General features: G+C 45.2%; 1 protein-coding gene across 1 annotated transcript in view; it reads right to left on the reverse strand.

Annotated features, from left to right (window-relative positions):
• Positions 1-665: 665 nt before the first annotated feature.
• Piwil3 (piwi like RNA-mediated gene silencing 3) overlaps positions 666-24,991 on the reverse strand; it is a 28,871-nt gene continuing 4,545 nt past the window's right edge. Inside the window, exons 4-20 of the mRNA XM_042055865.1 lie at positions 24,382-24,503; positions 23,659-23,791; positions 21,081-21,187; positions 19,747-19,935; positions 17,157-17,268; positions 15,635-15,761; positions 15,321-15,438; positions 14,501-14,615; positions 13,639-13,826; positions 10,948-11,020; positions 9,447-9,656; positions 8,998-9,092; positions 4,457-4,527; positions 3,634-3,772; positions 2,677-2,802; positions 940-1,087; positions 666-782 (exon numbers count right to left, since the gene is read on the reverse strand). Coding sequence (XP_041911799.1) covers positions 666-782; positions 940-1,087; positions 2,677-2,802; positions 3,634-3,772; positions 4,457-4,527; positions 8,998-9,092; positions 9,447-9,656; positions 10,948-11,020; positions 13,639-13,826; positions 14,501-14,615; positions 15,321-15,438; positions 15,635-15,761; positions 17,157-17,268; positions 19,747-19,935; positions 21,081-21,187; positions 23,659-23,791; positions 24,382-24,503 — 2,190 coding nt within the window. The remainder of the gene's footprint in view (positions 783-939; positions 1,088-2,676; positions 2,803-3,633; positions 3,773-4,456; positions 4,528-8,997; positions 9,093-9,446; positions 9,657-10,947; positions 11,021-13,638; positions 13,827-14,500; positions 14,616-15,320; positions 15,439-15,634; positions 15,762-17,156; positions 17,269-19,746; positions 19,936-21,080; positions 21,188-23,658; positions 23,792-24,381; positions 24,504-24,991) is intronic.

Below are 24,991 nucleotides of genomic sequence, written 5' to 3' on the forward strand. Positions count from 1 at the left end.
GAAAGCCTACATCCCTCAACACAAACAGTTCCAGTCCACCCTTTTCTGGTGTATTCTGGTGTATTCAAAGTTGATCCCTGCTCCTAACCCTTAAAAAAAAAACCCAAAAAACAAAAAACAAAACAAAACAAAAAAAAGAACTCTGCAATAAAACAAAAGTTGATGCATAGAAAAATTTGAAGCCACTTAAACCAGTTCAACTGGGGAGGCTCTGGCTCAAGGAGACACCGTCGCACCATGGCCTCACACAGACAACAGGTCTCTGGTGACCCCAGAGCGGGACCAACTGAACAAAAAGGCTAAGAGCATTCTCGACTTTCCTTATGGGAAAAGTGGGGAAATGCTTACGTGCCCCCTAGCTGCTGGCTTTTAAATCAATCAGAATCTTTTTATGACACCCCCCCCCCCCGCATATGCCCTTCCATCCCCATCAGAGTACTAGTAAAAGAATCTCCATACCTAGCTCATAGCGCTGTTTCTATTCACTTACCAAATGTCACATGCCAATACATCACTAATATTGCTATCTCGTGCCTCTTCTTCATGTCTTAAAAAAATAAACTGTCGGGGGCAGGGCAGGGGGAAAACACCCAGCTTGGAAAAGAAAAAAATGTAAGAAAAAAATGTGTCAGTTGTGGGTTTTGATGTCACTGCTTCCTGTGTAGCTAAAGGTAATAGAGATAGTCTGACAGCGATGATGCTGGCTTTTGGTGAATGCTCTTCCCCACGAAGTAAGCCAGCCTGTGTGCATAGTGGCATGGAGCAGGGACTCGGATGATACCCTTTGGGAGGAAGGAAACAGAAAAGACTTTGGCTAAACCTTCCATCAACTCAAACATTTCAGGGGCTTTCTCCAAGTTTACATTTTCATAGATGGTTCAAAATGCTGTTTTAAAAAACAAATGAAAACTAATTTTTAAACACATACACAGGGCTTACCGGCAAATTGTAGTACATGTGGCAGAGTCTGTAGGTTAAGCATTGAACCTGGTTTGGAGTCAGGCCCTTCGTATCATAGATGACATTATAATGAGTGGGTGTGACGGTGCCACTGTTGGAAGTCTGACTCACAATATAGAAGTCATACCTGAGAGAGCAGAGGGCACGGACGGACATCAGCTCACTTTAGAAGTAAAGGAAAAGTCTGAATCGGAAGCTAAAGCATTCAGCTTCTAAACTATGGGAGTCCACTTATGCCTTTAAGCTTAGAAATCCGTGTATCTGGTGAAACACAATTTGATGAAAATTCATGAAGAGGAATGGGCAAGCTGTTGACACAGCAATGCCCATGGGATTACAGTTGATAATAAAATGCCTGCTTTGAAAGGATTAGGACTGAGTGCAGGTACAGCGCACACACTGGAAGAACACAGAACAAAAGCTGGGCATGCGTTGGAGGATGCATCTGAACCCCAGCACTGAGGAGATGGAGACAGGAGGATCCCTGGGGCTTTCTGGCCAGCCAAGTGCACTGAGAGACCCTGTCGCCAAAGCTGAGTGGGGGAGTGATGAGGAAGACAGCTGAGCTGGCTATAGTTTCTATGTCAGTCTAACCATTCAGGAAGAGAGGACATCAATCGAGAGAAGCTCCCCAACAAATTAGTGTGTGGGCAAGCCAGTAAGCAGCACTCCATGATCTCTGCATCAGCTCCTGCCCCCAGAGAGACACATACAGACACAGACACGACACACTCACACACCACCTGCTGATGCCTCAAAGCTAGCACATTTCAAATGGTCATGTGTCTTTTGAAACACATCTCACCTATAATTTGATGTGGATGTGGAGACCAAGATTCTCACCGTTCCCTAAGATTATTCAGAATGTGCTCAAACTCCAAATGGCAGACTCAGAGCTGCTACGGAGAGTCAGGCTCTCCTACCACATGGATCCCGGGATCAAACTCAGACTTGGTGACCAAGTGACTTTACCCATGGAGCATCTCATTTGACTGGCCCTCGATGTCACATTTATCCGTGATTTCAAACTGTCCATACATGCACAACTGTTGCTTCTAGATTAATAGTTAAAATGGCTCGAGGGTCACATAAAAACTAACCACTGTTTGGTAACAGACACAAAAATTGGATCAAGAAACTCAAGTGACCCCCAAGACCAAACATGATTTCTCAAAGAATCCCCCCGGTAAAGACTGCTTAAGACTGTGTCCTGTCTTCAGCTGAAGTCGTCAGGAGGGCACCTCAACCGAGAAAATGCCTCCATAAGCTTGGGCTGTAGGCAAGCCTGTAGGGCTATTTCTTAATTAGTGATTGATGGGGAGGGCCCAGCCCATTGTGGTAGGCGCCATCCCTGGACTGGTGGCCTTGGGTTCTATAAGAAAATAGGTTGAGCGAGCCATGAAGAGAAAGCAAGCAAGCAGTCTCCCCTCCATGGCCTCTGCATCAGCTGCTGCCTCCAGGTTCCTGCCCTTCCTGTCCTGACTTCCTTTGCTGACGGAACAGCAATGTGGAAATGTAAAACCAAACAAACTCTTTCCTCCCCAACTTGCTTTTTGGTCATGGTGTTTTGTCAAAGCAATAGTAACCCTGCTTGTTCAAATACTTCAGAAATCACCCGGGGGATATGGGAGCAAGGGGCAGGGAGTGGAGGAACAGGGGGCAGAGTAAGGGCAGCTATTAAGTGAGTCTGCTGAAGTCAATGGAGAGCTGGCTTACCACTCTTCCCTGGTCACTATTTGGTCAACAACAGTCCCTGAAGGCGGATTCGTAACTTCCTTCCCATTTACAACAAAAAACCTAGTGTTGATTCGTTTCTTCACCACGATGAATGTTAGCTTGATGCTTTAAAAAAGAGGACAAGGGTCATTCTGTGGGGAACATCATAGTTGAGGCAAAATCAGAGGGCGCTCAAGGCTGTGGGATCCCCTTCCCCACACAGCGGGGCTCCCACTCAGGCAGCAACATCCACTCACAGTCCCCCAACAGAGGGGAAAGTTTCCCTCCACACAACCTCAGGAGCATTTTTCAGCTGTCGCGGGCAACAGACCTCTCGGATGAGGAAAGAGAACACAGCAGGGCAGGCTGTCTAGATCAGAGGAGGGAAATGCCTATGTATGGACAGCTACAGTCTCTAAAAGGAATAAGTGCTCCCACATCGATACTGGAACAGAAACCGGAATGGTGGTGCAGGCCCATGGTCCTACCCACTAGGGGGACCAAGGCAGGAGGATCAAAAGTTTAAGTGGGTATGAGGCTCTTGTGCCCAGCACTGCAAGAGGAAGAGGAAAAACAAGAGAAAGGGCAAGATAAAGAGGAGAGAAGAAGGGAGAAAGGAAGGAAGGGAGAGAGAGAGAGAGAGAGAATGAAGGATAAAGAGGAAGAAGGAGAGGGAGGAGGAGGGGAAGAAAGGCAAAAAAGGGAAAAGAATGAGACGGGAAGAGGGTGGTGATAGAGGAGGAGACAGAGCTGACCACAATATGAAAGGCAATAAGAGGGAAAAAGATCTATGGAGGGGACAAACAATCTTCTGGCTCCATGAGCAAAGCCAAAAAGCATGAGGGGCATTTGTTTTCTGCACTAAACCCACGCTGTGCCAAGTCCCTTTCACTGTGTTGGTTGCAGAAGAGATTTTTCTCCAGATCCAGAGTGTCTACTCACGGGGTTCCCACCCACCTAGAGGTGAAGAACTTCTGGAACTGCCGAACCTCCTTTTCCAGCAGGGCCTGTAGCTGGCCATCCCCAACTCCATCCCGATAGACCACCACGCTCTGGGGTTTCTGCTTTTCGTTTGCGACCCAGGAATCCAGGGCAGCTGAATGGGAGTGGGAGAAGGTATGTGAACACACTGCAACCAGGAGGGCCAGCTTCTGTTACTCTAGCACCTTCTAGATTGATCTTCTAAGAGCCTTAGCTTCCTGCAGTTTCACCATCTATAACCTCAGGATAGCCCAAGGTTTCTTAACATTTATCTCCCTGAAGTCCTGAGATTGACAAGTATAAGGCAGGGAGACTCTGCCCGGTGGGCTGATGGCCAGTGTTACTGGCCTGAGTCCACTGTAGTCACTGCTAGGTGGACAGACATCCCCGACCCCATTCTTACCCTACCATCTCCTCACCGATGATACACACAGGCTAGGGAGACAGCTCAGTCAGTAATGAGTTTGGTCCCCAGAACCCATGTAAAACTGTCAGACATGATGGAGTGTGTTCGTAAATCCTAGAGCTGGGCAGGTGGAGAAGGGCAGAGCCCTGGAGCTCCCTGGCCAGCCAGCCTACCCTAACCATGAGCTCCAGGTCAGGAACAGACCATCCCAAAAAAGCCAAGTGGATGGTGCCTAAAGAATGACAGCCAAGGTTGCATGCATGCCTTCATACGCACATGCATGCACACACACAGAATATTTTCAATCATAACCAGTGACCTGTGGAGACAGCATGCCCAGTTGTCGAGAATGCTGGCAGGGAGTTAGGTTCACCAGCCTCCTCAGGCACTAACCTTGCAGACAGCTCTGCAGATCATTGACAATCTCCTGTGCTGTATCCTGAAAGAGACACTGGGAGTGCCACCTGTTTACAGAGAAGTTGACCAATCAGAAACATTATTTTGCCATTTGGATTCTGAATTAATTCACAGCCACTTCTTCCCCAGTCAAATCACCATCAGAAACAAGATTCAGTGAAGGATCTTGCACGCTGTCTAGGCATTCGGTGGGTAGGAGCTGAACACACACAGGCAGCTAGAAAACATTAACTGTGCCGGGGGACAAAGCAGCTTGTCCCTCAATACCCATAGCCACTGTGACAAGTTCTGTATCCATCAAGTCATCCGTGGCTTTGCTTCCCTTACTGGGAGTAAACACATCTGGCCCTGGGGTGTCACATGATAGATTTGTTTCTTATCAGTCACTTGATGGGGAATTAGTACCTCAGGACAGAATCAACGTTTCTGGCTTGTCAATTTTTACTGCCATATTCCCTAAATCTGGACATAGGACAAGCTCAGAAACACCCATTCTGGGGCTGAAGAGATAGTATAGTTGGTCAAGTGCTTGCCATGAAAGTGCAAGGAACTGAGTTCAGATCCTTAGTACCCACATGAGAAGCCAGGCATGATAAAACCCGCTTATAATCCAAGTGCTGGGGCAGTGGAGACAGGATGGTTCCTGAGTTCACCGACCAGCCAACCCAGTCGATGAGCTCCAGGTTTAACGGGAGACACTGCTTCAAAAAGTAACATGAAGAGTAATGGGAGAAGACTGTCAACATCCAGCCCCGACATGCATGAGCATGCACACACACATACGAACACATCCACTAAACACATCAGCAGCTACTTCCCCCCGTAGCACATTATCTTCTGGTTCCAAAGATACCTCAGAGCAAAAGAACATTATTGGTTTGAAATCAAGAACTATAGCGCATGGCATCAGCCATGGGGTGCCAACCTTCCACTCCTAAACAGATAGCGAGAGATCCTGCTGTCGGTTGACAGGTTTTATTGTTTGAAGCGATGATCATATCACATGGCTAAGGTTGGTCTTGGACTGTCTACCTTCCTGCTTTGGTCACCTGTGTATGGTTCTACAGGGCTATGCCAACATACCTGGCACAGCTACTACTTGTATTTCTGGTGGATAGTAAAGAAAATAAAGGGATCCTTTCCTGATATGGAATTCCCTCTGCATGCTGTGAATATGTTTTATTATCACTGGTTAATAAAGAAGTTAATTTGACCTATGACAGGGCAGAATAGAGCTAGGCAGGAAAACTAAACTGAATGCAGGGAGAAAGAAGGTGGAGTCAGCCAGATGCCATGTAGCTACTGAAGGAGAAAGCTGCTGGAACCTTACCAGTAGGACACAGCCTCATGGTGATACACAGATTAATAGTAATGGGTTAATTTAATATAAAAGCACTAGCTAGAAACACGCCTGAGCTGTTGGTCAGTGTTGTGATTAATAGAGTTTCTGTGGATTTGGGTCTGGAGAGCTGGGAAACCAACCACAGTCTCCCATTTATAAATGGTGCCCACTGTCTGGGATGGATCCACATAAGACCTTAAAAAAAGAGAGAGGGCTTCTAGACTCACAAATGGGAGTCAATTGGGGCTTCTTGGCAGCTATATATTTTCAAATAGACTGTTTTGTGGTGGTGAGCAGAGGCATGGCTCCTTTAAAGAAAAGGCTTCTGATTCAGCATTAGCAGCAAAAACTATGTGGTTCCTTTGAGAGACAGCTTCCTGGTTTGTGCTGGTGGCACAAATGGCTCTGGCTCTTTTGGGAGGTCCTGCTATGGAGTACTTGAATACAGATTGTGGGCAGCATGCTGCAAGTTATTGGTGGCAGCCATGGGCCAACTGCTTCCCAGAACTGAGATGGTGAACACAGCTCCCACCTGGTGGTCCCAGAGCCAGGGGTGAACATACCACCTCCAAGTTGGACTGGGCAGAGCCAACAAGCAAAGTTGCAGCATTAGTCCTAGCCACTCCACTTAGTATTCTTAGAAGCACTCCTGGTCAGAAAAGGATTACAGATACTCAATAAAGACAGATGCAGACAAGACACATTGTTGGATAATGTACATGGCCTTAAGAGAGAGAGAAGAAAGAGTACAGTCAAAGATGAAAGGAATAAAGATAATAAAATAGGGTAAAAAAAAAAAAGCCAAGTAGCTGGGCGGTAGTGGCGCACGCCTTTAATCCCAGCACTCGGGAGGCAGAGGCAGGCGGATCTCTGTGAGTTCGAGGCCAGCCTGGGCTACAAGAGCTAGTTCCAGGACAGTCTCCAAAAGCTACAAAAGAAACCCTGTCTCGAAAAACCAAAAAAAACAAAGCCAAGTAAAGATGGAAAATATGCAAAGAGTGTGGATTATGTATATTATTATATTTTCTTTGAATTTTGTGACTGTGAATGAGCTAACTACAGAGAGACATTTCATTGTATGGGCTGCTAAGTTAAAGCAACATATGCACATCCAAAATTTGGGTCTAAGGATATGTTACTTTATAAAAGATATTCTGCTTTTGTTTTATCAGAGGATGGAAACTTGTGAATTCCTTCCAAGCTAATGTGGTCTGATGGGACAAGATCCCTAAAAGGTCTCCATGAGCCCTAAAAATACTTTGCCCAACAAATAACAGGAAGGAGTTTGGAGAAAGCTATGCCCAAATTCCCAGAATGATTGCTCAGAAATGTTTTCATTTAAAGGGAGATATGATATAGAAATGAATACTTTGCATTAGTATGAATCTTGGTCTATTGATACATATTTAAGATCGATTTTGTTACACTGTATATATGTATTTCTGCTCCTGTTTAAAGTATTGTGTTTGTAGCTCATTTAAAAAATGTAATATATAGTTAACAGATTAATGGATAGTCATCTATAATAAAACTTTTAATTATGTTAGGTTTTCTAGAAATATATATTTCAGTTAGATTAGTAATCTTCAAAGATCTACAGAATATGCCATTTAAACGATTTTATAGAACTTAGACTTTTCTCGACAGTAAGTCATGTCTGCTTCCAGCAGCACCAATTACTTCAGAGAAGTTGATGGGCATTGAAGAAACTCATGGAATTTGCCTTCAGTGTGACAAAGATAGCCATTTGGGCAAGAAATTGCTCTTGGCTAGACTGCTTGATCGTATGCTATATGAACTGGGAAAAGTGACTGCTGAAGTTCCCTAAAGAAGGTGGCACAGTCCTTCGGGGTTCCTGTTCCACGAGAGTCTGCCAGACATTCCGCAGGACACAGAAGAAGTGACTGACTAACTAGCTGCCAATACAGGTGAAACATTCTTTCAGATTTCCTGCTTCATGGAAAAGTCTGCCAGATATTATGGGCCTATAGGCTGAAGATGGATGCCCCAACATTACAGAACTTTGGGTGACTGTCCAGGAAGTAAAATGTCTGTCAATTTTAGAGTTTTGGGAGTTGCTTACAATCACTTTCTGTTTAATTAGACAATATTATATTCTTCTGGGGTCTTTGATGGAGATGAAAACTAGATAATTATAATTATAGTATTCCTTAGTTATAAAAACAAATTAGATACGAAGCTTTAGACTCACAAATATTGTAACTGTAATTCTTTTTTGATACCCGTTTTTGTGTAATTTTACTATGTTAAAGTTAAAACCTTCCTTTTTATTTAGACAGAAAAGGGGAGATGATGTGGTATTTACCTCTGTATGCTATGAATATGTCTTATTACCATTGGTTAATAAAGAAGCCACTTTGGTCTATGGCAGGGCAGAATAGAGCTAGGTGGGAAAACTAAACTGAATTCAGGGAGAAAGAAGGCAGAGTCAGGCAGATGCCATATAGTTGTCAAAGGAGAAAGACTCCAGAACCTCACCAGTAGACCACAGCCTCGTGGTGATACACAGATTATTAGAAATGGGTTAATTTAAGATATAAGAACTAAGGCAGTGGTGGCGCACGCCTTTAATCCCAGCTGAGGCAGGTGGATCTCTGAGTTCGAGGCCAGCCTGGTCTGCAGGAGCTAGTTCCAGGACAGGCTCCAAAGCTACAGAGAAACCCTGTCTCAAAAACAAACAAACAAACAAACAAAAAAAAAAGATAAAAGAACTAGTTAGGAACATGCCTGAGCTATTGGCCAAACAGTGTGGTAATTAATATTGTTTCTGTGTGATTATTTGGGTTCGGGCTGCCAGGAAACATAAGTGCAGTCTCCAGTTACACCATCCAGACAGGGCGAGCTGGGAATTATCAGTCTGGCTAGAGCAGTGGTTTCCAGCCTGGGGTGGTGACACCATGAGGGGGCAGACAGCCCTTTCACAAGGATCACATATCCCATATCCTGCATGTCAGATATTTGTATTATATCAGCAGCAAAACTGCAGTTATGAAATAGCAATGGAAATAATTTATGGTTGGGGGGGGTCACTACAGCACGAGGAACTGTATTAGAGGGTTGCAGTGTTAAGAAGGTCTAGAGAGAGGAGCCCGTTCCTCCTTCCACACGCTCCTGGAGGCTGCTAGCACAGAGTCTGCCTCTGGGGCTCACTCACATGGTTAAGTCTTCCTTGGTGCTAGCCACGAATGCTGCCACTGACTTCTGCCGGCTCACAATATCATGGAAACAGTCAATTCCAATGAACATCGTCTTCTCCATCTTGATTTTTAGTTTTTGTACAAGAGATAGTAAGTTGGGTTAGAACAAAACAAGAAAACGCTAAAACTAAATGAAAGGGTAGACACAAGTTTCTTTACAAATATGTTAACTCGGGAGACAGAGCTCTGCATACGCCCGTGCCCACCTTCCAGAGACAGGACCCCGCATATGCCCGTGCCCACCTTCCAGAGACAGGACCCCGCATACGCCCGTGCCCACCTTCCAGAGACAGAACTCTACATACCCTGTGTCCACCTTCCAGAGACAGGACCCCGCATACGCCCATGCCCACCTTCCAGAGACAGGACCCTGCATACCCTTGTGCCCACCTTTCAGAGACAGGACCCTGCATACCCTTGTGTCCACCTTCCAGAGGGCACCTCCCATCTTGCAGTTCATCTGCTGAGCGATCTTGGTGACTATAGTTGTGAGATTCCTTTCATTATTCAGGGTTGATGCCACAACACACTGGCTGGGGACTGGGTTCTCAACGCACAGAAACGTTTTTATCTCCTCGTATCTTTGCTTTCTGTTGTCAGGCAGCACACACACCACCTGCAGAAAGACGGAAGCACCTCCACAGTGGCACAATGGCGTGAAAGGGCAAACCGTCTCCAGCTGGAGACCACTCAAGTGAGGTTGTGGATTAAGTCAACATTGTCTCTAGGCAGGAGGACTATCTAGAATTACAGCGTGAAGCACACCATTACCTCTAAGTCCAACCCCAACTCCCATGAAGGCATGGGGAAGAAGATGGGCCAATTTGGTTGTGTGGGTCCATGGCTTTAAAAAAAAATCATAAAACTTTTATTCTGATTTTCCAATGTCTAAGAATTCACCATTGCATTATTTTTATTTCAAGGTGGGATGAAGAAGCCAGATCATTTCACCAGGTTCCCCAAAACCAGTCATGTGTGGGGTACTAACCACACACCTTCATTGTCTCCATTAATTCTTCCAGCAACCCACTGAGATAGGCACTATTACTTCAGTTACCACTTAGCAAGTGAACTTGGGGGTTGCAGACACCCCATGACTTACAAGGTGTCAAAAGTCTGTTAAGGAAAATGGCTCCTATGTGCCCTGTCTATGAATCTGCGGGAAAATCATGGGCATAGTATTTTATTCTTTAAGCATATTTGTTTTAATTTATGTGTGTGCTTGTTCATATGTAAACATATTCATATACAACCACCTGTAACTCCAGTTCTATTTAGCAGCCCTCTTCTGATCTCCATGGGTGACTGCACTAACATAGACGTGCCCCCACACAGACACACACAGGACACATAACATGCCCTCCCACAGACACACACAAGACACATACCGTGCCCCCACAGACACACACACAATCCCCAATGTGTCCCTCACCGACACACACACGACACCCAACGTGGCCCCCACAGACACACACACGACACACAACGTGCCCCCAACAGACACACATGACACCCAACGTGCCCCCCCAGACACACACATGACACCCAACATGCCCCCCCAGACACACGACAGCCAACGTGTCCCCCACAACACACACACAACACACAACGTGCCCCCCACTGACACACACACGACACACAACATACCCCCACACAGACACACACGACACATAACATACCCACACACAGGCACAAGTGACATGTAACATACCCATACATGACACATAACATACCCACACACATGACACATGACATACACACACGACACATAACATACCCACACACAGACATACATGTGACACATAACATGCCCACACACAGACACACATATGACACATAGTTTAACACGTTTAAATAAAATACATGCCACTTTTAGAACAGTCCCTGGATGTGAATCAGCTCCTCACCATTTGAGTATCTTGTGAAATATGTTTCTGTAATGCTTGCCTAAAGGAGCCAGGATCCTCATTGACTTGATGCCTGGAAAACAAACATACCATCCCTGTTTAGAAGGTAAACAGAGAAGCGTTTCAACCATGCAAGAAAGAGAAAGCCAGACACATAAAATGCCAAGGTAGGCATTTCAGCACAACTCTTAAAAAGGGAGTTAGGGTGGCAGGGCTTCTCATTGGTTAAAGGTATTTGGTGATAACCTAATGGCCAGAATTCAATCTTTGTCTCCCACATACTAGAGGAGGACTAAAGCCAGCTCCTGCTAGTTGTCTTTCATGTGTGCTCTGCCCTGCCCCAAAATGAAATAAATGGATGAATAAATATAGTAAAAAAATATCTTAAGAAATCAAAATAAAAACATCTCAGGATCACCAGCTTGGAAGCTGTAGCAATGGAGGGGCTAACCTGACTGGTGGACAGGTGACGCAGAGCAGCCTCAACAGACTCAACAGAGGAATGCTCCCATGCACACAGTAATGGACATACTTGGCGGCTCAATTGAGGTCCCTGTGAGTTCAAACTCTAGACCCTACGCTGGGAAGTCTAGAAAATGAGTCAATGCCCTAATCAGAACTATCAGAGGGGACTCCCTGTGTCTGCAGTGGAGGGGGGGCAGGAGGTTCACTCTGAAACACCCAGTCCAGGGCAGTCTTGCCTAACACAGTGTCTCCGCCTGACATCCCCCCCCTCAGGTTGCACTGTGCTCAGGAGAGGCCAACTCGCTCTGAGGGGAAAGGCGCCCTGGCGCTGGCCTGGCTGGGCCAGTCTTTGCAGTGTGTCTGGGTGACAGGCACATCTGCTGCGCTCCAACCACCTAGCTGCTTCACAGCCCTCGCCCAATCACAGAGCTGCTAAATCCCACGCATTCCGTGGCACCTCAACATGCACAGACCACAGGTTGACAGGTGTTGATTGGAAGACTTAGAAATGCTTCATTTTGAACGGATTTTAAGAGGTTCTATCAAGAGGATGGGTGATTTCTGGGAGTGGTGTGATGTTAGAGATAAAGGCCGGGGAGATGCTCTGTGAATACAGAGGAAGGGACCAAGAGCCAAGGAACACAGGCAGCCTCCAGAAGCTGACCAGGGGAAAGATATTCAGCTATGCCAGCTGCTTGATTTAAGGGGGAAAAAAGCAAACAAAACAAAAGAGACAAACAAATAAGCTCCCTTGGAATGTCTGAACAAGAATAAAATGTGTGTAACTTTAGCAACTACATATGTGACATTTGTCACAGCAGCCAGGGGACGCTACTAGCAACAAAAAGACATCACCAAATGAGGGGCCAGCCAGAATGCTCAGTAGGTGAGGGCCTGGTGTCCTGAGTGCTCCAGGACCATGACGTGGAAGGAGAGAACCGACCCCCTCAGGCAGTCCCCTCTGCTCTTTAACTGTGTGCTATGGCTTGCACATGTGCATTCACCCTTGTATAGCACACACACGACCACACACACACACACATACACACAATAAGTGCAATTAACAAAACTTTTAAAGATAAAAAAACAAAAACAAAACTCAAGGTCTCCCTATATCCCTAGCTGTCCTGGAACTCACTATGTAGATCAGGTTGGTCTTGAACTTACAGAGATCTGCCTGCCTCTGCTTCCTAAGTGCTGAGAGTAAAGGCATGGACTACCATGCCTGGTACAAAATGTCTATGTGTATGTGTGTATGTGTGTGTTGTGTACGTGTGTGTTGTACGTGTGTGTGTGTGTGGTGTTCGTGTGTGTGTGTGTGGTGTTCATGTGTGTGTGGTGTTCGTGTGTGTGTGGTGTTCGTGTGTGTGTGGTGTTCGTGTGTGTGTGGTGTTCGTGTGTGTGTGGTGTTCGTGTGTGTGGTGTACATGTGTGTGGTGTTTGTCCGTGCGCGTATGTGCACGCTATGTGTGCATATGTGCATGTGTATATGTGTGTGTGGTGTGTATATGTGTGTACGTATGTGTGGCATGTGTGTATATGTGTGTATGTGTGTGTGGCATGTGTGTATATGTGTATATGTGTGTATGTGTGTGTGCCTGTGTCTGTGTTACAAGGCAGGGGCCTGAGGTGCCTACAGAGGGCATCAGATTCCCTGGAACTGGAGTTCCAGGCAGCAGTGATTGTCCGTGGTGTGGGGGCTAAGAACAGAAGTCCAGTACTCCTAAGAGCAGCCAAGTCATCTCTCTGGCTCCATTCCCCACAACCAACAGAAAGTTATCTTTAATCACCATATGAAATAACAATTGCTTGTCTTTTTCAAATAAAAATCATTTTTTTTTTTTACTGAAACAGTTTTCCATTCTCTTTTGATGGATGCCTTGCTCATCCTGGATATAGTGGCCTTAGACCTTCCCCAAAGCAATGTCCCTTACCCTGAGAAGTGTATGGGGGTGGGGTGGGGGAGGGTAAGTGGAGGGAGTGGGAGGAGGGGAGGGAGTAGGAACTGGGATTGGTATGTATAATGAAAAAAGATAGTTTTTTTGAAAAAAAATTATTTAAACGTATCTATTATAAGGCTTCTTTCTGGGTTGCAAAAAAACAAAAAAAAAGGAGCTTATTTCAATTTAAGAGAACATGATTCCTACAAAGTAATAATTCTTGCAATTTGACTTTCCAAGGGTCACCAGCTGGTTCAGACCAGGAACATACTCAGTCCCTGCTTACCTGGCTGCCCGTGACATTTTTATGTTCATTCTTTCAGTGACCTTCTCGAGTGTGCTCACTAGCCGGTTGACCTGGGAGGAGCAGTTCCTGGTGTGCAGGATCACCCAGCGATCTAAGGACTTTGGTCTATGTAAGGCTATGCTCTTGGAGTCCCTCAGCCAGTTCTGTAGGTGTGGTTTGATGGTGTACTGGAAAGGAATTCAAGACATAGAAAACACAGTTTGACAGGTTGGCATCATCGGTTCCTTCCCGCAGTGTGACCTTTCCGCTGCCTGCGAATTTGTACGTCCATCTTTTCTCCTTGTGAAACCGAACACCAAGGCTGCCCTGAGCTGCAGGACTCCCCACCTTGGCCTTGTGATCCTCATCTCAAATATGGAGTAAATTTGGTATTTAAGATGCAGGTGAGGGAAACTGGGCCTCTAACCACAGCTGGTGAGAGAAGCAGATGGTGCTAACCTCCTACATAGACAAACCGAAGTCTGGTGCAGACTGGCAGATGAGACCAACCTGCCTCCCGCATCTCTCTACTCTGACCAATCAAAACGATTTCCTCTGCCTAGCTTCCATTCTGACCTGCTACACTTCCGACCCATACCGATTCCCTGGGGCACCGTGAAGCCATCCTGGCCCAGGGAGCAGCCCAAACACAGGAATGATAGTCCCAGCAGCAAATGCCCACAATTCTCTTAGACAAAGATGGAGTTCAGAGCTTGCTTAGGCACTAAGCATGGCAGATGTGCTCTTATCAAACATTCGCCCTCTCATATAATGAGGTCATCTTGAGGGGGTAAAAAGCGACAGTTGTGGTTATTAATGTGTTTTGAGCTGAAGCTGCTATGGCCAACTTCAACCTGCTTACCGATCTGGCACCTTGAAAAAGCTTTACTGAGCTCAGAACTCTTCCTGGCACAGACAGACTGTTGGCATCAAATGTCACCCTCCACTGCAGGAACTCCTCTTTTATGTTCTGATTTCTGAAAAACAAACCCCAGTAGTTCCAACCAAGCAAGAAGATAACTTGGGTAGTTTCCCCGGAATCCAAGGTCTCACTCGACACTATGCGGCCACAGACAAAACTCTAAGGGTGATGTCTTTTCCTCTCATGCCTGTGCACTCACTCCTGGGCCACAGTCTGCCCTTGTTGGAAGCTAACACTTGAGTGTTACATCTGTAATCATTGTTATGTATTATATATGTCTGCATATATATGAGTGCTCACCTATGTATCTGCATGTAGATTCTAGGACAATGGGGGAATCTTCCTCTATAGCTCTCCACTTTATTTTTGAGGCAAGGTCTCCCACTGAGCCTGGACCTCACCCACTTGAGCGAGATTGGCTGGCCGGCAAGCCCCTGGGATAACAGGTAAGTGCCTGGCTTTTCACGCAAGCTGTAAACTCAGGTCCTCACGCTTCCGCAGCAGACAGCCCACCCATCAAGCCATCTGTCCAGCTGTTTTGAGGCAGCATCTCTTTATGCTGCCCAAACTGGGCACAAGTTTGTAAGTTCCATCTCAGCCTCCAGTATGCTGGGATTTCGGGCCCAAATTTCCATCCCTGGCTTATAACTGTCATTGTCTTAGCAGAAGGATCATAGGTGCCAAAAGGCTACACCCAGGTCTCAACCTGCGTACAATACCACCTGCAGGCACGCAAGCAGCAACCAAGAAAGGTACTTACGTATGAATGTCGCTCATGAACTTGTTCAGTGCGTTCCTCCGATTCACTGGGCTCATTCTCATTCTGTCAGTCAGCTGCGCCATTAGGCTATGGTTTTCAGATACAGCACGTGCTAGACCTTTGGAAAATGCAAGGAGTTAAAGCATACAGGTGAGGGTCAACTGGTCCTAGAAAAAATGCAAATCTGTATCTAGGGACAGAGTAACCAACTGCCCTGAAGGATGCAATTCCAGGTCAGAGTACTGGGAAAGCCTAAGTTTCTGCACCTGATGTTTAAAGAAGGGCTAACTTCCACAGAGCCATGTAGGTCATACCTGTCAGGTAACACAGCTGAGGGACCAGGAAGATAGGCTCATGAGGTGTAGACGTCTGGCCCTTCTTCCACTTGCCCAAGCTCATCAAGAGTGGCTGACCCAGGTCAGTTATGTTGGCATTGTATCGCTGCTCCATGGAGGTGAGAAAGACAAGAAGTCAAAAAAGCTTCAGTAACTTCCCAGGAAGAAAAGCATGGGTCACACGAGACACAGAGACACCACACCCACTATTTCCCTAAAAATGTGTGGAGAATTTTTCTGTCTACACAGGTGTGGTAAGACCCCAGCCTTTATAAGCATCTGTGGCCAAAGGGAAGGGCTCCATAAAACACACCATCAAAACTATGTGTGGAGATGGACAACAAACTCTTATGTGGTGTATGTGCATGCACATGTGCGCACATGCAAAAAACGTGTCTGATATATGTGTTTGTGGTGTATGCATGTATGTGTGAGAGTGTACAAGAGCATGTGTACTTGTATGTGTGTAATGTGTCGGTAGCTGTGGTGTATGTATGTGCTAGTGTGTTTGCCTGTGTGTGCTTGTATATGTGTAATGTGTTCATGGTATATCTGTGTTTGTGGTATATGCATGTGTGTGCATAAATATGAGCTGGTGTGCTTGCTTGTGTGTGTGGTGTGGGGAGTCCTGTATATGTTTGCTTTTATTGGTTAATGAATAAAGAAGCTGGCTTGGCCTGTGATAGGGCAGAATAGAGCTAGGCAGGGAAAACTATACTGAATGCTGGGAGAAAGAAGGCAGAGTCATGAGATGCCATTGTGCCGCCAGAGGAAAAAGATGCTAGAAATATGCATAAGCTAATAGGCCAAACAGTGTTGTAGTTAATACAGTTTCTGTGTGGTTGAAACAAACAAGTGACCTCCTTACAACAGAATGGTGTGCCAGCGTGGTCAACTAGATCCATGTAAAACCTGAGAACGTGTTAAAAGGACACACAAAAGAACAGAGTTTAACACAGCTTCTTGCTCTGCTTGCTGGCAGCATGCCACAGCTCCTTTGAGAGAGGTCTTCCCGATTAAGCTATTGAAAAAAAAATCCACACGGTTTTGAAACGGTGACTTCTTGGGCTATACTGCCAGTACATACTGTGACTCTTTCGGGAAGTCTGGCTATGGAGCATTTGAATGGAGTTTGGGAGCAGAGTGCCACAACTTGCTTAATGGCAACACAGACCTGCTGTGACCCAACCCTGGATCTGGGCAGAGAATGGCTCTCAGAGGCAACGAACGGATCCCCTCCGCCATGTTGGACTGGGCAAAGCCAAAAAGCAAAGCTTTGTTGGTGACAAAACCTGCCAGACATATCCTGAGTCCCATGTTTCTCCCTCATCTTTCTGCTTTTCTGAGATACTCTGTGACCTTTTCAGTAAATGGCCATGCCTCTATAGATAGAGCAGAATGTATTAATACGTGTTTCAGGCATCTAAAGACAACGTAGAAATCAATTTATCTAATATGAGCATCTTCACGATTTAAATATTTAGAGAGAGAAAACCCTTACCTCCCTGTAGTAGGCTGTGAAGGTGGTTGTGCTGCCGTCGATTTTTTTAAATGCATCATTAGGATTCTTCTCCCAGTTGACAGCATCGATTCTGTAGGTTTTATTGTTGTACCTATGGTGGGGGTAAGAATCAAGCTCTGACTATTCATGGTACACAGCCATGCCGGGAAGAAAGTATTGCAAATTCTGACGCACTACCATGCCAGGGGTCTTGTCCATCTTATTTTTTAGAACACACAGGTTGACCATTTGATCATCAACAAGGTTTTACATTTCATCTATCAAGAAAGAATACCAAAATGCTAAGTGGCTCTTACCTAGCCTGAATCTCCTGGTCCTACCCAAGGCAGTCACTAAGTATTCTTGTCTCTCTACACTCTGACCTGGTCACACATTTCATATAAATCATAGAGTACTCATAGAATACACAATCATTTCTGACTTGTTTCCTCCACCAGTCATAAGCATGTCATACGTTCCTATTTCTAAGTAATATTCCATTGTATGAACATAAAATGCCTCATCTACTGACAAAATGGTAGACATCAAGTCTGCTCAGCTTTGGACTGTGATGGAATTTATGGTCATCTTGGTAGACACGAACTCTCACTTCCCTTTGGAAATACCTATATAACTGAGTGGGTTTCCTATACAGGTTATACGGGAAATACCTATATAACTGATATAGGAAATACCTATATTACTGAGTGGGTTTCCTATATAGGTTTTATGGGAAATACCTATATAACTGATATAGGAAATACCTATATTACTGAGTGGGTTTCCTATATAGGTTTTATGGGAAATACCTATATAACTGATATAGGAAATACCTATATTACTGAGTGGGTTTCCTATATAGGTTATATGGGAAATACCTATATAAGTGGGTCGAGAGTAACGTCATTGTCACCGCTGAGGGCATGTCAGATTGTTTTCCAGAGAAATGGTTTCAGAGTCCTACACTTTTTACACTCCAGTGATATTTCGCCTGTGGTTGGTTCTGACTTGTCACCTCTGCACTGGACCGTTTATCTTGGCTGTCCCTGTGAGTGCGAAGTAGCACACTGGGTACAGTCACATCCCTGTAACTCAGGGTGAGCACCGCTTCACTTACTGGTCAGCAGTGTGCTCCCTTCCGACAAGCATCCGGAAACATGTCTGGTCAGATGCTTTCCTCATTCATAAAAACCGAGTTGTCTTTTCATTGTGCTGTTTATATTCTATAATCACCTTTATTACAAGCTGTGTGACTCATGAGCATTTTCTCCCTTCCTGTCCGTTCATTTGTCCTCACGTCTTCACGGTGTCCTTACAACACTCTACCTATGCTTCCCCCCCCCCCCCCCGCCTTTCTTTTTGGTGTCTTATCTAAGAGTGCTTTTCTTTCATCTAAAGTCTGATGCTTCTAATAAAATTATATTTTCACAGAGTCTATTTTGAATTCCCAAGTTAAATTTGGGTGAGTTCTGTGAGATGCTCAGTTACCCCCAGCGCATTATTATCAAGACTATGCTTGACCTGAAGTAATCCACATTCCTATCAAACACCCAGGGACTATGAAAGGCTCAGCTTGGCTGGACCCTCAGCTCATTACTCTGCTGGCACCAGCGTATCAGGGTTCCTGTGTTTTCTAATAAGGTCTAAAGTCGGGCCAGGCGAACCTTGGCTCTGTTTTTCCCGCATCACTGGTTCCACTGGTTCCTTAACTGCACTTACTCATCAAGGTAAAGTTTCTGATACAGAAGGAGAAATGAAGATAAAGCATCCTCCAAGGTGGAAGCTGCCCTCAGGCTATACTTAGCACTAGACACCAACAGTTTAGAACAGGATGAACTCGAGCAGAAAAACCATCAAGGTCCAGGAGCAAACAAAGGGATATGCAGGGGCATGAAACAGACACCAGACACATTCGCTACCACACCCAATCCTCAAGCTGGGTAAGCAAGTGAGAAGGATCACATGATGCATATTTTCCTACTTTAGCCATGAATTTCATTAATGTGTGCTGCAGAATATTTGTTTAGCTATGTAAAGATGCGCTGCATTTGTTCACGCTGCAGAATATTTGTTTAGCTACGTAAGGATGTGCTGCATTTGTTCAACTGTGTAAAGATGTGTTGCCATTTTACCTTGCCTGCCTAAGGTCTAATAAAAGATTGGTCTAATAAAAGGCCGAATGGCCAGTAGTGAGGGAGGAAGGATAGGCGGGACTTCCAGGCAAGGAGAGTAAGTTGGAGGAGGAATTTAGGTGGAGGGAAGAAAAGGAGACAACAGGAAGATGCAGGGCCAGTCAGACATGGAAGACACAGGAAAATAGGACATATAGAAAGAAAGAGGTTTTTTTTAAAGCCCTGAGGCAAAACATAGATGAATAGAAAAAGATTGAATTAAGTTAAAAGAGCTAGAGGGATAAACCTAAGCTAAGGTCAAGTATTCATAATTAATAAGTCTTCCGAGTCTTAATTTGGGAGCTGGTTGGTGGCCCAAAGAAAACTCCCAACTACAAATGTGTGCTGTTTGAGCATGACAAAACTTTTTGCGAGGGACTAAAGAGACAGCCAGAGCTACTAGTCTGAAACAGACTTACGTGGTGTAAACAATGGACCCCACCACCTCTTCAGAGACTTCTTTCTTTTTCGTGGCTCTACCCTGCTTCTCGGTTATGAGGTCCCACACAGTTTTCTTCTGGAGCAGCCTGTGCGTCACGTCAGCACACAGGGTCAGGCTCTTCTCATACGGCAGGATGGAAGTAGTGTAGCTACGCTTGATGTCCATTCTGTGAAAGAATCCATTACACAGAGGCCAGTCCCAGCATTCCATGTCAGAACTGGGCTCACCACAGGAGCTGCTTGCTTTAAATTCCTTATTCATCAGGTCCCCTCTGATCTTCAGAAGGACCGCCAAAGGAAGTTCACTTACAGGCGGTCCATGATCTTTGTCAAGCTAGACTTATAGCCATGGTGCTCAAAGCATCAAGCTAGATGTAATTTTATATGCTGTAACATTTGACACCAGCAGCACAGACATATAGAGTTAATTAATGTTATCCACATTGTTCTAGAGAAAATTGCCCAGGCCTCAGCTGATTCATTGTTCATGTAATAACTAGAATACGGAACAATGCTTATCAAGCCAAGAATAGTTGCATATGGCTGGTAGAAGCAAGAGGATCTCTAAGTCAGAAGCCACTCTGGTCTACATAGTAAATTCTAGAACAGCCAGTGCTACACAGTGAGCCCACACCTGAATGCCAAACAAAAGTTTATGATACTCAGTTTTAATTTGACATGCGGTACCACTACGGAGCCTGGGGCTCATCCTTCTCCCACCTCAGCATAAGGCTTGCTTTATTGTTTCTTTAAGGTGGGGTCTCTCTACATAGCTCTGGCTGTCCTGGAACTTACATTGTAGAGCAGGCCGGCCTCAAAACCACAGAGATCCACCTGCCTCTGCCTCCAGAGTGCTGGAATTAAGGTCATGAACTGCCACCACCTCAGCCTGCCTTAGTACCTTGAGTGCTGAGATTGGTTTTTTTTTTTTTTTTTTTTTTTTTTTTTTTTAAGAGCCTGTCCTGGAGCTAGCTCTTGTAGACCAGGCTGGCCTCGAACTCACAGAGATCCGCCTGCCTCTGCCTCCCGAGTGCTGGGATTAAAGGCGTGCGCCACCACCGCCCGGCTGAGATTGTTTTTAAGGTCAATCTCTTCACCTTACATTAAACTGAATTTGTTTTTTGGGACAGGGACTTCCTCTGTAATCCTAAACTCTCATCAATCCTGTCTCAGCCTCCCCCGTGCTGGGATTATCCAAGCCTGGTATGGTGAATCTTCGCTGTTCATGATCGGTGGGTATCACCTTAAAAATCCCTGCTCCTTGCTGCAGACTCTGCATTTGGTGAGCTAGAGGCAATGCCAGAGAGCTCACCTGGGTTGTGATAATGACGGAAAGCTACCACCCAGGCTCAGAATCAGGGCTGCGAGTTGGCCCACCCCAACATCCAACACATCTATGAGCATGTGGAGGGGATGAACCTACAGATCCAAAACATCAGGATCTCCATGACACAGGACAACAATAGGATATCCAAGAGGAAGCCCAGTGGGAGCTCATTATCAGTGACATAGCAGAAGCCAGAGGCCTGGAGCCAGACCAATGACTTCAATGACTCACAGCAGTGAACACTTGCAAGTAAAGTTGAATGTATTAAAGGGCAAATTAATTCAACGCAATGCCCATCAAAATCCCAGCAAAATTCTTCCAAGACCTCGAAAGAATGGTACTCAACTTCATATGGAAAAGCAAAAAACCCAGGATAGCCAAAGCAATCCTGTACAATAAAAGAATTTCTGGAGGCATCACAATAATCCCTGACTTCAAACTCTACTACAGAGCTACAGTACTGAAAACAGCCTGGTATTGGCATAAGAACAGACAGGAGGACCAATGGAACCGAATATAACACCCGTATATCAATCCACACATCTTCGAACACCTGATCTTTGATAAATAAGCAAAAGATATCAAATGGAAAAAAAGCATATTTAACAAGTGGTGCTGGCATAACTGGATATCAACGTGTAGAAGAATCAAAATAGATCCATATCTATCACCATGCACAAAACTCAAGTCCAAATGGATCAAAGACCTCAACATAAAGCCAGCTGCACTGAACCTTATAGAAGAGAAAGTGGTAAATACACTTGAACGCATTGGCACAGGAGACCACTTCCTAAATATAACCCCAGCAGCACAGACACTGAGAGAAACAATAAATGAGATCTCCTGAAACTGAAAAGCTTCTGTAAAGCAAAGGACACGGTCAACAAGACAGAACCACAGCCTACAGAATGGGAAAAGATCTTCACCAACCCCACTTCAGACAGAGGTCTAATCTCCAAAATACACAAAGAACTCAAGAAATTGGACACAAGAAATTGGACACCAAAAGAACACATAATCCAATAAAAAAAATGGAGTACAGATCTAAACAGAGAACTCTCAACAGAGGAATCTAAAATGGATGAAAGATACTTAAGAAAATATTGAACATCCTTAGAGAAATGCAAATCAAAACAACTCTGAGATTCCATCTTATACCTGTAAGAATGGCCAAAATCAAAAACACTAATGACAATTTATGCTGGAGAGGTTGTGGGGAAAAGGGAACACTTCTGCATTGCTGGTGGGAATGCAAGCTGGTACAACCCCTTTGGAAGTCAGTGTGGCAATTTCTCAGAAAATTAGGAAACCTTCCTCAAGACCCAGTAATACCACTTTGGGGTATATATTCAAAGATGCTCAATTGAGCTACAAGGACATGTGCTCAATTATGTTCATAGCAGCTTTGTTTGTCATAGCCAGAACCTGGAAACAACCTAAATGCCCCTCTACCGAAGAATGGATAAGGAAAATGTGGTACATTTACACAATGGAGTACCACACAGCAGAAAAAAATAATGACAGCTTGAATGTTGCAGGAAAATGGATGGAGCAAGAAAACATTTTGAGTGAGGTAACCCAGACACAGAAAGACAATTATCACATGTACTCACTCATAGGTGGTTTTTAAACATAAAGCAAAGAAAGTCAGGCTACAAACCACAATCCCAGAGAACTTAGACAACAATGAGGACACTAAGAGAGACTTGCACAGATCTAATCTACATGGGAAGTAGAAAGTAGAAAAAGACAAGATCTCTGAGTAAATTGGGAGCATGGGGACCTCGGGGAAGGATTGAAGGGTGGAGAGGAGAGGCAGGGAGGGGAGCAGAGAAAAATGCAAAGCTCAATAAATATCAATAAAAATGTATAAAAAAGCAATAAACACCTTAAAATACTTAAATAAAGGGCCACACTGCAGCTCCCATGATGAGTCTTCTTTATCTGTTAGCTATATTTGGTCTTTGGTCTTTCTTTTAAATTTTGTTTTGTTTTGGGGAAGAGGTTGCTAGGGCAGAGCGAGATGTGAGGGGATGGGGGGAGAGGTGGGATCTGAAAGCATGGTATGAAACCCACATAAGATCCATAAAGTTAAAAGAACAAAACGAATCACACCACTTCAAATCAGAGTAGCAGTCTTGAAGTCGATTTTCTAATTAAATTTTTACATATCAGTTTAGCCCCCCTCCCCATTTTTCTCAAACCTTGAGGCCTGGAGCAGGTTTCTGAGGTCTCTGAGGTCTCCGGGATTTGAATTCATCTCTTCCAAGTTCTTCAGCTTCAGCATTCTAGAAATGCAGAGAGAGGACGCTGAGTGAGTGTGACCTGTAGCAGACACAACGACACACGAAGAAAGCATCTGTGGCCTTTGAGGACGCTGAGTGTGACCTGTAGCAGACACAACGACACACGAAGAAAGCAACAAACACCAAGTGCTCGGTAGGTAAAACATGATAAAGTTGGCCTCAGAGTAAGTATCCTTCACTCCCAGGACTGAACTGGAAAACATCCTGCAGACTCCACAGCTCAAATGGTTTTTATGAGTTTAGAACAGAACACATACATATTTAAGACACAAGGGGCAGACACGCAGTGTAGACATCTGTTCCTTTTTCCAGACAGGTGACAGACCCAGGAAGTGGGCATGGGCAGGAGGATAAATACTAGGAACTAGATACTGAACTTGCACATTGACTCTGAGGTTCAAACATCATTTTACTCAGAAGTCTCTTGTTTGTATCAGCGTGTGCGGCCTCAAGAACACATACAGTTGAAGGGATGTGGCTTGTTCACTTCCAGGCACAGAGAGCACAATGAGTGTGGGGGAGGGAGCACAGTGAGTGGGGGGGAGGGAGCACAGTGAGTGGGGGGGAGGGAGCACAGTGAGTGGGGGGGAGGGAGCACAGTGAGTGGGGGGGAGGGAGCACAGTGAGTGGGGGGGGAGAGCACAGTGAGTGGGGGGGAGAGCACAGTGAGTGGGGGGGGAGAGCACAGTGAGTGGGGGGGGAGAGCACAGTGAGTGGGGGGGGAGCACAGTGAGTGGGGGGGAGCACAGTGAGTGGGGGGAGCACAGTGAGTGGGGGGGAGCACAGTGAGTGGGGGGGAGCACAGTGAGTGGGGGGGAGCACAGTGAGTGGGGGGGAGCACAGTGAGTGGGGGGGAGCACAGTGAGTGGGGGGGGAGCACAGTGAGTGGGGGGGGAGCACAGTGAGTGGGGGAGAGCACAGTGAGTAGGGGGAGAACCACGGGGAGCATCGTGGGTGGAGGAAGATCGTGTCTCACTCACCTTGAAAAGAGGATGTTGTAATAGCGAAGCCATTCTGGGTGATTGGGGTGGAGCTCACTGGACAGCCGGATCCTGATTCTCACGTTGCCATCACTTTCAGTCTGGCTGACAAGTTCCATTTCCTAAGATTTCAAACAGAGCAAGGTGTGAGGGATGCTGGGGAGACAGCTCAGTCAGTAAAGTACTTGCTGAGCAAGCATGAGGACCTGAATTCAGTTCCCAGTTCTGGCCTCATATGTATACACACCTGTACACGTATACAAACACACCCACACATTTTAAGGAAACAAAAAATGGAGGTATTCAAGAAAACTAGATCCCAGTGAGGGACAGAAAACATGCCACTCGATTCCCCACACCAAGGTGGCAGTTTCTTCTCACATTCAAAAAACACAATCTACAGATGTAAGCACCACAATATTATACTTAAACTATCATTTTACTTAAGCTCCTGAAAGTAATTGGTTTGACCAAGCAATATAAATTTTAAGCTGGAAGAAAAATGAAAATATAAATATAAATATATATATATATATATATATAAAACAGTGTCCTGTCCAAACTTATATTGGATGAAGTTCATAATGAAACAAAGATTTATGTGTGTATG

This window comes from Arvicola amphibius, chromosome 10, assembly GCF_903992535.2.
Source record: "Arvicola amphibius chromosome 10, mArvAmp1.2, whole genome shotgun sequence".
Classification (NCBI taxonomy): Eukaryota; Metazoa; Chordata; class Mammalia; order Rodentia; family Cricetidae; genus Arvicola; species Arvicola amphibius.